This window comes from Halichoerus grypus, chromosome 13, assembly GCF_964656455.1.
Source record: "Halichoerus grypus chromosome 13, mHalGry1.hap1.1, whole genome shotgun sequence".
NCBI lineage: Eukaryota > Metazoa > Chordata > Mammalia > Carnivora > Phocidae > Halichoerus > Halichoerus grypus.
The window spans coordinates 94,644,674-94,659,516 of record NC_135724.1 but is presented as its reverse complement, the minus strand read 5'-3'; the positions used below and the strand labels follow the sequence as shown (position 1 = coordinate 94,659,516).

The following is a 14,843-nucleotide window of genomic DNA, read 5'->3' as shown; positions in this document are numbered from 1 at the left end:
AGAAGGATCTTAAGAATCACTACAGTATTGAAAAATCTCAAATGCAGGATGTATGAAGCACCCATTTCGGCACCCCAAAATTTCACTATCTAAAAAAGATTCTATGTTAAATATCACTCAGTGGGTATTTGCACACATGTGAGTTTAAAATACCTCAAATTGGAGAGTACATCTAAAAATGGAAAAATTCTCCCAGTTTTTGCCATAACGTGTATTTCCATCATGAAGATACCATACAGACATACCTAGTGATGTGGAATCATGACTGATACACTATAAAAAGCTAGTGACTCCAATCCCTGTTTAAAAACCACGTGTGGTGTTTTTAGTGGTGGACCAGTGTAAGTAAAATGGGAAGTCTACACAAGCAGCCAGAAGGTGTCCACACCTCCAAGACCCACAGCCCCTGGACAAGACCCACAGCCCCAGCTGACTACGGGCAAGGCTGGGTCACGCCAGGCCAGCCTCTGGAAACTGGATGGCCTTGCTCTGGATCAAAGTGCTCAGTCCTGGACCAGCACTGCTCACAGGGCTGTCCTGCACCTTCCTCCCGACATCCAGAGCAGCTCCTCCCCTCCATGCAGGAAAAGACCAAAATACATCTTCAATTTTACTCCTGGATCAAATCCTTATGACACCATGTCCTAGAAACACCCCGGCTCATAGGTTAGGTTATGTTTTATTTACGGTTGCCTAGACTCAAATCTGCAAAGCATGGTCCTCTAATTATTAAACTGCTGTTTCTCACCTCGTCATTGATAACCTCAGACTTTTCTTCCTCCTCCTCCTCTTCCTCCTCCTCCTCCTCATCCTCCTCCTCCTCCAGGTCCAAATCATTCTGCCTAAGATAAGCTTGCAACGGGGCATAATGCTTCTTCTTGAAAGCCAAGAAATCCATCATGTTCCCTTGAAGGTGTTGCAAGAAGAACAACTCAATCAAGTACTCCTTGAAGGCCTCCTTCAGCGCCTCCATCTCTCTGTAGTGGTAGTCCAGGCACTGCTTCCTCATCTGGGCCAGCTCCTGAGAGGCCGGGGGGATCTCCTCCAACTTCTTGGGGGCCTTCCTCACCCCTGCACTCCCCGCAGACGTGAGAGGAAGACTGGAGAGGCCCGGGGGCACCGCAGTCCTGGAGGGGCTGGTAGGGGGCGGTGGGGAGGTCATCCCAAAGGCCGAAGCCCCCCCGACCCCGACCCCGACCCCAGGGAGCAGGGGTCTGGTGAGCGGCGGCCCCTGCAGCACCTGCTGCTGCTGGATCAGCTGCCCCTGGATGATGCTGCTGATCTGGGGTGGCAAGCTTGCCGTGGTGATGTGGCCGGGACTGGCCAGGGGCTGCAGGCTGGCCGCACCCGCAGCCGCGGGGCTCTGCGGTCCCAGGTGGTGGACAGTGCCCCCAGACTGTGCGTGGGGCTGTGACAGTCTCCGTTCTCGGACCGCGATGGGAGCCCCTGCATGCTGCAACTGCACCTGGGTGCCCGGAGCCATCTGAGCAAGGCCCGAGCTCTCCTGAAACACAAAGTGCCCGCCACTAGACGGGCTCAAGCTCATCTGCCTCACTAACACGCTGGCGTCCACGAAGCCCCCGGTGGGACTGCTGCTGCAAAGGCCCAGGCCAGGGCCAGGGGTGCCCGCCCGCACACTCTGCAGGCCCGGTCCCGGCCCGGGACTGGGCTGGGTGGGACTCTGAGTCTGCACCTGTTGGGATAGAGGCGAGGTGACCTGGATGTATGACGGAGATCCATGCTCAAAGCGCCTCTGCTGGGCACTGAACTGGAAACCTGGAGAAGTGGGGCTGGGGAGCGGCAGAGGGGCGAGCGTGATCTGTGGGTTTCCTCCCACCACTGGTCCAACGCTCTGAAGGGCGATGTTCACGTTCTGCCCGGTCACGGGACTCCTATTCATCAGCTGCTGAACTTGGTAACCAGGAGACTGAGGTGCGGATGGGCTGGCCGACGGCGCGAAGGGCGTGGCAGGGGACTGGGGTGGATTTGGGTGGGCCTGCTCTTCTCCTTCACTGCTGGCGAAGGCCCTGGACCTCTGCAGCTGGTGCTGGACACTCTGAGGGCCGCTGCCATGGTGCATTATCGCCCCCCTTTTTAATCCAACTTAATGTTCTCCTGAAAAATCAAAGTTAAAATCAAGTTACTTGAAGACAATTGTAAGCATCTGATCAGCACTTACTACGAGTACCATTTAGCAGCACTGGAAAGAGAGTCTGAAGGTACGTTCCGACTGGCATCTGACGCAAATGAGTCATGAATTCTTATCGAGCCATGAAAGAGATGGCACTGGACACGATGCCCCTCAACACACATGAGCGACAGGTCCTTCTGGGTCACTGCTGAGACCCGTAGGTGCGTCATCCCAGCCAGCTACCGTGAAAGGTAACCAGCATCGCTAGCTCAAGGCCAAGCAGGATCTGAACTCAGCACTGGCACTTGTGACCAGTACATTTCTTCCCAGAAGCCTTCTCCTAGCCTAGTGGCCCCGCTCCATTCCCACAGGCAGAGGGGCTGTTTGCCTGTCTGTCCTGGGGGAGGGACAGCACCCTACTCGCCGCCAGGCACCAGGAGGCTCAGTGACGGCTGCCAAATGCAGGCACAGGCTGTATGCTGCCGTCACCCCATCGCCAGAACAGAACACCCCACCAACCTCTGGGCCACACCAACTGCAAACACACAGAGCAACCATTACGTGTCAGACCCTAAGCTCCTGAGGGACAGAGCCCGGGCCTGGGCTCCAAAGCCTCGCCTTAGACCTGCAGTAAGAGCCAGGACAAAGCAGGAAGGCGTCTCGAACCTCAGACAGAGAGGGAGAATGGCCAGGACTCGGGCCCACGCTCTGGGAGAGTCTCCCTCAGAGGTCTGCAAACTCTCTGGAGCTGGTACCATAGCTTCAAAGAGGCTCCCAGCCCAAACAGTGCTTTGTGCAGAGGCCTAGGGAGGTGCTGGGGGAATGGAAGACGTGCTGGGGGTCAGCTCTCAGGATGGGGCTGAGCAGGGGGAGGCCAGTTCTGAGGTGGGGCCCCGGAACATTCCCCAAGTCAGACCCAACTAGTCTCGGTGTCTGCGAGGGACAGGTCCCCTGCAGGCCCCGGGGGCTGTCTACTCCCCACTGAGGCAGGGTCATAGGGACAGAAATATCCTTCCTCCACTGGAAAGTCTCAAGTCTTAACTGACACACCTCACTCCCCATGTCCTGGTGTTCCTGCCACCCTGCCCCCAAAACAAGCAAGACAGCCGGCCCTGTCACCCTCAGGGCATCACAAGCTATCTCACAGAAGACAGGGATAAAAACATCAGAAACCAGAAGTTACAAAAGTTACAGTGCAAAAATACATATACACATGGAACCAGTCCTGAGACAGATGGATACGTGGAATCAGAAGCTACAGAATGGAGGGGTACTAGGGGTACACCAGTAAAGGCTGGGAAAACACAAATCAGTGCCTATCTACACAGCAGAAAAGGCGCTGTCTGATCTGAAGGCTATCTCTGAAGACAGAGTCCCAGGATCGTGGCAAGCTGCAGCACACACGTCTAGCAGGAAGTCAGGGGAGGAACGGCCGTCGTGGGCAGCCCACCAGCGCCCTCCCACCCTCGCCCCCGAGCAGCACAGTGGCTCAGGGCCGGGGGCCTCAGCACGCCCGCTGCCTTCAGAACGAGCTTCTGCTCCTGATCCTTGTAAACAAGCGCACATGACAAACACACACACGAGGGCATATTTAGGATTATTTCCTTAGAATACGTTCCCAGAACATCAAAGGTGAGCAAGGAGAGAGAACAAAGGCCAGAAACCAGCTCTCCTACATACAACAATTCACAGAACCGGGGGAATATACGAGCACCGCACGAGCACCGACACAGACTGGAAATCCTATTTAAATCCTCACCACAAGTCACTCACCAAAACAAATGAAGCATCTTATAAGGTAACATCCCAAGTTTTATACCAATTATAGAAATGTGAAAACAGAAATACAAAGAGAATACAAAAATGAATACTTACTAAAGCTCTGAAGGGAATTCAAGCTCCTAAACTTAAAACAGTAAAGTTGTATCTGAAAAGACAGATGGATTTGAAGACATGCAAAATTTAAAAATGTTTAAAACTCAAAAGTAAATCATCAAAATCCTGAATATCTGGGGTAGTTATGACGGGGAGCTATACCACTAATACCAGAGAAAGCACTCATACAAACTGGAAATCCCTGCAATCCCACAGAAAAGTGGAATAAGGACGAGAGACAGTCTACAAAAAAAAAGCATCTACTTAACCAGCTTGAAGGAAAACGTCCAACCTCAGCACTAATAAAAGCAATACAGACTGAAATAAGCATCTCCCAGATCCACGTGGCCAAGATGCTACATCACAGAGCTGGCGCCCTGCCAAGCCCGCTACGGGGTGTGGGAGGCAGACGGGGACACGGAGCAGAGATCTCAAAGGGCTCGAGCCCAGAACATGCCTGAGGGGTGGGCGACAGGGCTGGGAAAGCAGAAGCGACCCCATCTCACCCCATGACCTTTGACCTAGTCCTAGTCTCTGGAAGTCTCTCCTGAGGAAATTCACCTACCTATTTTTCTAAATTGTGCATAAGAATGTGCACTGCAGAATACAGTAAAAGTAAAAGTAACCAGGAATACCCAGTGTCCAAGTTCTAGACAGAGACTCTAATAAAAATGAAAAACGCACAGACATATTAGGTGAAAAAAGCAGGATACCAGTTATGTGGTATAAGCTCTACTCTGTTAAAGACAGGCTGAAAGAGCCATCCACGAAACACGTGAAGCTATGAATACTGACCTGCACCCGGCGAAGGGACCCCACACCGGTGCAGCCTCACGCGGGGCGCGCCTCGGTGCTCCGAGGGCCGAAGTACTGACAGACCCACACCACGAGTCGCGAGACGCCAGGGGCAGAGCCAGACCCGGGGGTCACGCAGCGCAGGTCACGGGCATGACAGGATCTTCTGCAACAGGCAAAATCACAGAGACAGAGATTAGACAGACCCCGAGGGCTGAAGGTGGGGGAGGGCGTCCAGGGGTGTGGACCCGTTTCTCCACTTGATTTGTGGGGATGGTCACGCACGTCTTTGCCCAACGTCACAGAGCCACACACTAAAGCGTGACCTTAGCTACATGTAAATTATACCTCAACTTCCCGACTTCCTTGAGCTTATAGTCAAGTTAGAGAAACACGCCCAATCGACGACGATATAAAGAAACTGCTTATCTGAAGCAGCCTTCCCAAAAATGTGCCACAGTCACCCCGATGGCGAGGTGAAACAACTTTTTCTCGGTAGTAGCTGTTTCTACGTTCGCGGTCTGCCCGAAGGAGCCGGAGCCAACCGTTCAGCTCACCGCCCCGCACGGGCACTGCGCAGGCCGAGGCCCCCGGCGGCGGCACGAGGTTAGAGCAGGCCCGCGGCCCGGCGGGGAGCGGGGCGCGAGCCCTCGGGTCACCGCATGCCGCGCTCACCGGTGTCGGTGGTGGGATGCAGGCCGCAGGCCCACCGCCTGCACCTGCTGCACTGTCAGGACGACAATGACATCATAAAGACGCCCATCTAGACACCAGGAAAATGCCACTCTAAGGAACACTACGTGCACCCTGCTGGCAGTGTAGGGCAGGGGTCCCCAGGCCAGAACCCAGGAGAGGGCTCGAGAGACTGGCTACTTCCGGCAGCTGCTCCCGGGCCCCCTGCTGAAGCCTGGAATCGCTCCCGCTGCCCACCCTCCATTCCCAGCTTCCCGTCTGCGAGCAGCCACAGTCCAGGCAGCTAGTGACGGGGAACCCTCTTCTTCCCCTTCATCAAGCAGCCATGAGCCTGGCTCCTTTCCCAAGCCCACCTCCCTCTCTGCCCCAACATTTTCTCAGATCCAGCCAGGGGCCGTCTCCCCTGCCTCAGGTAGTTCTGCAATACCGTCACCATGGTCACGGTGCACCCCCCAGGCCACAGCCAGGACCCGGGCACGGCGCGTCACACGGGGAGCACAGCTGTTACCGTGGGGAAGCGTTTCTGCACGTCCATGACACCACCCGAGTCCAGCACACAGAGCACGAGCCAAAGAGCAGGCTGTGAACAAACACCCACTGGCGAACACGGAGCTGTCAGAGACAGTCCAGCCTGCTAAAAATAAGGACCGGGCGCCTGGGCGGCTCAGTCGGTGAAGCGTCTGCCTTCGGCTCAGGTAACGATCTCAGGGTCCTGGGATGGAGCCCCGCATCGGGCTCCCTGCTCAGCGAGGAGCCTGCTTCTCCCCTGCCTGCTGCTCCCCCTGTTTGAGCTCTCTCTCTGTCAAATAAATAAATAAAATCTTTAAAAAAAAATAAATAAAAGTAAGGACCAGTCCATGACTCCAAATGCAAAAACCAGGGCCTAGACTTGGCCCTCGTGATCCACCAAAACACTCAGTATCTCTACAAGGATGCTCATAAGTAACGAGCTAAATGTCTGACTCAATCACTCACTCCCAGCCCTTACTTATGAAATGACATTTCCTATTACAAAAATCAGTAAAACAAAGTAGAACTCCAAGAAGACTTGAAGCTGAATTTTTCAAGGACATTAACTTGTAAATCGTCTCTCGTAATAAAAGAATTGCAATTAAAACTAAGTTGAAATGCCATTTCTTATCTCCCAGATGGAAGAATTCAGAAGCCAGACACCATCCTGCTGGTGAGGCCATGGGGAAGCGTGCGGCTCAGCCCTGCTGTGGGAGCTGTCCGACGCCGCACGGGGGTCTGGCATGACCTCACAAAACTGCACGCGCTCCTACACATGCTGGATCCAGTAGTCCCACCACAAATGCACCCTGAATAGCCGCCCCCAGTGCAGAGACATGAGGTTCAGTCACTACAGCATTCTTTGTAAACACAAAACGCTGGACATGAACGACACGTCCACATTTCAGAGACTAGGGACTCCACCTGGTGCATCCATTCAATGGAGCACCACGCAGCTGTACAGATGAATGAGAAAGCCCTCTGCAAACTCGTACAGAGTGATTTCCAGAATTCTAAAATTAAGTAAAATAAACAAAGTGCAAAAGACTGTATGTGGGACCCTACCCTTACATAAGGGGAAAAGACAGACAGATGTACAAATAGATACACCTTGCCTGCATTTTTTTCTACAAAAAAAAAATCTGCATATATTTTTCTCTCAAAAAATGTATTTCCTAGTTATGCCCACTACAACAGTCTACAAGCGCTGACTCCCATAAATATCTGCTTACCTTCGCAAAAAAGGAACTCAGGAAGAAGTCAGAAACGAGTGAGGCTGACGACCTACTCGGGGTGGTGTGAGTAGAGTGACAGGGCGATGAAGAAAGTGACACTCCTGAGCACACCAGCTTGTTAACACTTTGATTTTTAGAATCGTGTTAAAGAGTCACATAGTCAAAAAACACAACTAAATCGATAAGGACAAAAAACTCCCTAAAACCCAATGTACAAAGAAGCAAACAATCGAACTCTAGGAAGGACAACATAGTCACCAACGGAGCAGGGAAGGAAGGGACAAGGGAACAACGTCGTGCTGCTGGATGAGAACTAGGAGTATGAACTTATGGATTTTTCCCTTAAAACATCTCTCCTACTTCTGCCTCCCGAAATGGCCTACAAGCAATGACATCCTAGCAGAACGGAGGACCCTAGGGGCAGTGGGGCCAAGACACGATGACAAGCAAGGAGGCAGCCTCGCCTCAGCAGAGGACAGAGGGAAAGAAGACCAGGAGACTTTAGGACAGTGGCGCCCAACTGTTGTAACCTTATCCATCTTTGAAAAAACAGTCATGCCGTCACTTAATGTTATTTGAATTTCAACCTGAAGTTAATGTTGAGGCTAAAAACAAGTCAAGGGAGTAAGACTAAAGCAAAGCTTCTCCTTTCAACTCAGACTCTCTACAAACAGAGATGCTGACGCACACCCAACTCACACTCCTGAAAACCAGCACACAGGTAAGCCTGGCAGGCCTAGGAAATGGCCCCAGGTGGGTAGGACAGACCAGGGTGAGCATGAGGCGTCCCACACGCAGCTGGAACGCATTCGGTGTTGGCCAAGTCGAGTCTGAGGCCTGTGAGGTCCAGCACTACCACGTTTCGGTTCTGTGAGGAAGCAGCTCGGGGAGAGCCAGGGCTGGGATGGAGACTGAAGTCCGTCCCCAGCGGTGGCGGCTACACAAGGACCTTCCCCACAAACACCCATGTCGAGCCACATGAAACCTCCCTCTTTTCCTGGAAAACACTGCCACCCTCCCAAACGTCTTTCTGCAGAGAATGCTCTCTGCCCTCTCCTCCCTGGTAAGCCTGCGCTCCAGCCCTTTCTAGGAGGGGTCTTGCACCCCACTAAGCAATGTGATAAACACCAAAAAATGGAAGAAGTACCTCTGCCTGAGGGAAAAGAAAAGAAAAAAAGAGGGGGTGAAGCTTAAACACTGCTTTCACTTACCTTGAAATGCTTCCCAAAACCTTACAAGATGGATAAATGGATGGGTGATAAAGCAGATATAGCAAAATACTGAAAAACAGAAACTAGGTCATGGGTACATAGGTAGTTTACTGTAAAATCCTCTCAACCTTTGCGTATTGTTGAAATTTTTCATAGTAAAACATGACAGGAAAAAGACTTTCCACATAGGATAGCAATACCAGATATCGCTCAACAAAGTCAAAGCTGGGGGCACCTGGGTGGCTTAGTCGTTAAGCGTCTGCCTTGGGCTCAGGTCATGATCCCAGGGTCCTGGGATCGAGCCCCACATCGGGCTCCCTGCTCAGCGGGAAGCCTGCTTCTCCCTCTCCCACTCCCCCCTGCTTGTGTTCCCTCTCTCTCTGTGTCTCTCTCTGTCAAATAGATAAATAAAATCTTTAAAATAAATAAATAAATAAAATAAGTAAAAAATAAAAACAAAGCCAAGGCTATAACAAAAGTCCCAAATACTAAAAAACGCGCACTCTCCTCCCCTCATGGCAGATTAGGAAGGCTCCACACTCATCTCTAAAATATGTAAATCCCAAGTGACATAAACCGGGCCACACGGAGCTTTAAAACCCTATGGGCTTCACTGCGCCACATCACAGTGCCAAGGTGGGGAAACGGGGACTGAGGTCCCCCATGTCCCTCCTGACTTAACAGGCTACAATACCAGGAGCTTACAGTCATGGCGGTGGGGGCAGGTCCTTAACCCGACGGGACAGAGAGAGCCCCGCGCTCCCCAGATAGGCAGGATCGATCTCAGCTTGGGAGGGAGCCAAGAGAAGCTGAAGAAGTCCTTCCTCAGACACAAGCCATAAAGCTGCAAGCCCCCAACTCACCGTACCGCTCGCTGCTGTTTCTCAACTTTTTACCCACAGCTCCTGAGGGGCCTGTTTCGACCTTTCTCTCCTTATGCCTCCCGACACCCTGTGAAATTTTAATACCACAGCCATAGCATAGATCTCTGGATGCACTGTGGCCCTTTGTGAGGCCACAAACCACTGTCATATCTAAGATTTTTTTCACCCTCCTCCCAAGAACCAATTTCCAGCCCCTTGTGAGAAATAGCACCATCATGGAGAGCGCAGCTTCTACTGTGTAGAAAGAGACCTGGAAAAGTGCAAACCAAATCAGCTAGTCCCAGGGAGAAAGTCAGGAATGGGGAGAAAGAGCGAAGAGGAACTCTGTCATCCTGCGCGTCCTTGTGTATCATCTGAACAGCACACAACGTGAATCGCTTGGGTACCGCTCACATCAGCAGACCAGCAACAGCAGCGAACTGGATCAAGTGTGGCACATCCATGTGTCCAGCCCACCCGGCAGCAGAAGGAAACAAGCTTTTGGTCTCACAACAACCTGGATGAACCTCAAATGCATTATGCTCAATGAAAGAAGCCAGACTCAAGAGGCTCCCCATGGAGTTCCTTTAACTGACATCCCAGAAAGGACAGAAAACACAGTGACAGGTCAGTGGCTGCCGAGGGGGAGGAGCTCAGGAGAGTGGCCAGTGCTAGGGAATTCTTTGGGATGAAGAAGCTGTTTTTTAGGGTTTTTTTTAAAGATTTATTTACTTTAGAGAGAGAGAAAGCGCACACATGTGCACCAACGGGAAGAGGGGCAGAGGGAGAGACAGAATCTCAAGCAGACTCCACACAGAGCGTGGAGCCCAACACGGGGCTCAGCATGACCTGATCCGAAATCAACAGTCAGACGCTCAACTGAATGAGCCACCCAGGTGCCCCAGAAACTGTTCTGAATCCTGACTGTCCTGGAAATTACACATCTATCAAAATTCTCAGAATTCTACACCAAGAAAAGGGAATACTACGATGTGTAAAGTATATTTAAAAAAAAAAAAAAAGCTAAGTAAAATAGGAACGTGAGGTCATACAAAGGCCTTCCCTTCACTCAGTACATAAATGATTTTTTAAATTTATTTCTACAATAATGCACCAAAACAAGATAAAAATTTCCACTGACTAGAAATAAAGCAGGAACCACGAGGGGGCGGGGCTGAGAATAGAGGCCCAAAGGACAGAGGCTCTGCCCAGAAGAAAACAGTGAGGGCCAGGCTGGACTCCTGCAGGCAACGGGCACACGGTTCCTCTCCAAGTGGCTAAGGAGCAGAGCCGGGCTCCCTGAGGAGGACCCTGCTCGTCCACCTGTGAAAAGAGGCTCGAGTGGCCACAGGCTGCAGCCACAACCAGCGGCTTGCCCTAGGCTCCAAGGAAAGGAGCAGACTAGCCAAGCAGAGACCACCTCCACACGGGGACTGCAGGACCTCAGGGACTGGAAGACCCGGTTCCAGGGGTGGACCCCAGAGGCCAAGCTGGGCAGCCACAAACCGCCTTACAGAAAAGGAGAGCTTCCCTCCTATGCACGAGGAGCAATGAGACATATGGGGGGGCGGGGGACAGACAGAATTCACTGCCAGCACTCAGGGCAGGCTACACAGACGGTCCACCTGAAGAGACGCCATGCCCAACCTCATGTTGAATGCAAGGTCAGGTGACTGACTCCTTCCTTGAATGGCCTCAGGCCCTCCCACGTCCAAGCTGACTCCCTTTCATCTCTACCCACATCAACCTCGCCCCCTGCATGCGTCTGTCCGTCTTGGAAGAGCCAGCTTCCCTCTTCTAAGCATGTGAATTCTATTCCTCAGCATCCCCTAGAATCATTCATTACCCCTGTACGCCTAGGTTCCTACCAAATCCAACTGCTTTAGAAAAGAATTTGTTTGTTATTATATTTACTCAATAAATACTTATTGAAGGCTTACTCCACCGAGCATAATTTTGAAGCACTGGGGATACGACAGTGAACACGGCGTAGTCCCCGCCCCCAGAAGGGGGCAGTCAGACACACAGCAGTACATGGCAGACAAGAGGGGCAACGGCAGAGCTCTCGCAAGGTAAGGGACGGAGACAGTGAGCTACGTGGGCAAGGTGCTGAGTTCTACAGCAGCCTCTCTGCAGAGGGGCTTCTGAAAAGAGAGAGTCAGACCATGGCATGTAAGGCCCCAACACTGCACACAGAGCCAATGTGTGCCTGGGCCCCCAGCCAGGTGTGACTGAGCCAGGGGACAAGGAGTGCGGGGTAGTGACAGGACAACAGGGGCAGTAAGGACCTGTTCACAAGGGGCTTCATAAACCGCCTGAAGGACGTTGGCTTTTTTTCTGAGATGAGAACCATGGAGAGCTTTGAGCAAAGAAGTGTACAATCTGATTTCTGTTTTAAAAACATCACTCAGCTGCTGTGTTGAGATTCAGGTGCAGAACAGCTCACGTGAGCAGATGGAGCAGGGAGGAGGGCACTGGAATAACCCAGGTAACAGATGGGGGGGCGGCGGTTGAAGGACAGCTGTAGTCAAGAAGACAGTGAGCAGCAGTCAGGTTTGAATTCGATTTTGAAAGTGTGGACAGATCAGATTTAGGATGTGGAAGAAAAGCAGAGATCACAGGAGAGTTCTGACCTGAGCAACTACGAATGTGGAGCTGCCCCCAAGTGAAATGCAACAGTGTGTAAGCTGCAGGCCTCACACAAGTAAAAGTGCAGTTTGGAACTTGGAACAGGAAGATCCAGCCAGGAGATACACATTCAGGACATGCTGACATATGACCTACAGTCCTTAACCAACTGAGCCACCCAGGCGCCCTAACCTACAGTCCTGACACAGGATGAGATCACCTCGGTGTACAGACCAGAGAGGAGGTCTGAGGACTGCCCCGAGGCATTAGAATATTTACAGGTGAAGGAGATGAGAAGCAACCAGCAAGGTAAAAGGAGAACCTACAGAGTGGCATCTCTGTGCCATGAGGAGACAGTGTTTCAAGGAAACCATGGGCGACCAGGTCAGAGGCTGCCCACAGGGGGCCTTGGCAATATAACAGCACTGGTGTTAACTCCCAAAAGGAGCGGTGTCAGAGAAGAGGGGGGACGGGAGGACCACAAGCTTAACTGAAGTTGGTTCAAAAGAAATGAGAAGAGAAAATGCTGACAGGGAGTACATGATTTTTTTTCTAATTGTGGTATAAAAGGAAGCTAAGACCTAGAAAGAGTAGCTGGAGAATTTAATGTCGATAAGAATACTTTGGAGAGAAAATAAACTGAAGATAAAACAAAAATGCTAAAGCCACGGCCTAGAGTAGGCAAGAAACGGATCCAATACAAAAGAGTAAATAATGTTTTGTGGATACTACAGCACTAACAGCAATTACTTACAGGGCCTAACAGCACGTGATCACGCTGTTTTTAAAAGCACATAAAATTGGGCGCCTGGGTGGCTCAGTTGTTAAGTGTCTGCCTTCGGCTTGGGTCATGATCCCGGGGTCCTGGGATCAAGCCCCGCATCAGGCTCCCTGCTCTGCGGGAAGCCTGCTTCTCCCTCTCCCACTCCCCCTGCTTGTGTTCCCTCTCTCACTGTGTCTCTCTCTGTCAAATCAGTAAATAAAATCTTTTAAATAAATAATTAATTAATTAAAAAAATAAAAGCACAAAAAATTACATTGTACAATCTCAATAATAAAAAAAAACTACATGGATAGAACAAGGAGCCATGAAAACATTAATTGTGCTCATCTTTGGGTGGTAGGATGACTTAGTTTCAAAATATATTTTTACAGGGACGCCTGGATGGCTCAGTCACTAAGCGTCTGCCTTCGGCTCAGGTCATGATCCCAGGGTCCTGGGATAGAGCCCCGCATCGGGATCCCTGCTCCGCGGGAAGCCTGCTTCTCCCTCTCCCACTCCCCCTGCTTGTGTTCCCTCTCTTGCTGTGTCTCTCTCTGTCAAATAAATAAATAAAAAATCTTAAAATATATATATATATACATATGTTTTTACATTTTTTGAAACCATTCAGAAAGCGTATTTGTTCTATTGGTTCCACTAAAAAAAGTTTCCGAAACCATTTTATTGTATACATCACTTCAACAATCCATCACAAAGTACACAACGACTCCAACACGTACAATCGCAGGGAAAAGCTCCACCAGCACTGGGCTGCGCTATCCTTCTCTACTAATAACGTGACATGCGAGCAGAGACCTGAGGGCTGCAGATTTCCGTGGCAAAGTGCTGAGGGCAGAGGGGACAGCCAGCGCAAAGGCCTGGAGGTAAGAAGGCTGAGCCCTCTGAGGAGCGCCAAGCAGGCTCGCAGAGACTGAGGAGCGCCGCACGTTCTGACCACAGTGCTGTACAGAGCGCAGTAGCGTCAAAATGAGCTGGGTTTGAATTCACCCAGCTGTCCCCCACTGAATAGCTTGGACAAGTCACCTTCCCTCTGCACACCTGCGAAGGCGGCACGCCTCGCGCCAGAGGACCAATGCAGTGGGGATGCCCATCCTGCTGAAGGGGTTGGCCACACAGACCCAAGAACCAAACCAAAATGAAGAGCCAGGCCTGCACTGGGAGTTGGAGAGCTGCCCCCGCCTGGCGCCCGGGTCACGGTGGGCCGCCGCACCGCGGTGGGTCTCTGCACTGCGCCAGAGCCCCGACCCACCCCCGGCGCCCCACCACCGCGGGCCCCCCACCCAACCTCCGCGCCGCATCACCGCGAATCACGTCTCCGCGCCGGCGCCCCCCACCCAACCCCGGCGCCCCATCACGGCGGGCCGCGTCTCCGCGCCAGAGCTCCCCACCCACCGTGGGCGCCCCCATCCAACCCCGGCGCCCCATCACCGCGGGCCGCGTCTCCGCGCCAGAGCCCCCCATCCAACCCCGGCGCCCCATCACCGCGGGCCGCGTCTCCGCGCCAGAGCCCCCCACCCACCGCCTGCGCCCCCCATCCAACCCCGGCGCCCCATCACGGCGGGCCGCGTCTCCGCGCCAGAGCCCCCCACCCACCCCCGGCGCCCCGTCCGGATGGGTAGCGTCTCCGCATCAGCGCTCCTCATAGCCCCGGCGCCCTGTCACCGCGGGCCCCGGCTCCGCGCCGCGCCAGCGCCCCCTCCACAGCCCCAGCGCCCCCCACCCATCCCCGGCCGGCCCCTGACTCCCGGCGCCACTACCCCCCCCCCCGCCCCGGCGCTCCCGTCTTCGCGTGCCGCGTCTCCGCGCCATACCAGTGCCACCTCCACCCCCGGTACCTCCAACCCCCACTCCCGGCAGCGCCCCCCCACCCCGGCGGGCCCCCAACTACACGCCCCGGGGGTGGAGGGAAAGGGCTCCAGAAAGGCCGGGGCGCGCGCCACACGACTCCGGACCCTGACCCCCGCCGTTCCCGGCCACGTCGCGCCCTCACCTACCGGAGCCTGGACCGCACTCCTGCCGCGTCCGGCCGAGACCTGGGGGCCGGAGTCGAGGCGGCGCCGCTCCGCTCGGCGCATCCGGGGCCGCGAGCGGAGGAAGCGGCGGCGCGCCCGCTACGGC

General features: G+C 53.2%; 1 protein-coding gene across 17 annotated transcripts in view; it reads right to left on the bottom strand.

Annotated features, from left to right (window-relative positions):
• Positions 1-14,843, bottom strand: part of EP400 (E1A binding protein p400) — a 96,813-nt gene extending 81,970 nt beyond the window's left edge. For 15 of the 17 annotated variants that reach the window (XM_036108754.2, XM_078061153.1, XM_036108765.2 and 12 more), the window contains exons 1-3: positions 14,720-14,843; positions 4,802-4,967; positions 749-2,115 (exon numbers count right to left, since the gene is read on the bottom strand). In XM_036108754.2, coding sequence (XP_035964647.2) covers positions 749-2,080 — 1,332 coding nt within the window. In that variant the 5' untranslated portion in view covers positions 2,081-2,115; positions 4,802-4,967; positions 14,720-14,843. Of the gene's footprint in view, positions 1-748; positions 2,116-4,006; positions 4,059-4,801; positions 4,968-14,719 lie in introns of all 17 variants that reach the window. The other 2 variants (XM_036108755.2, XM_036108756.2) reach the window with 2 other exon arrangements.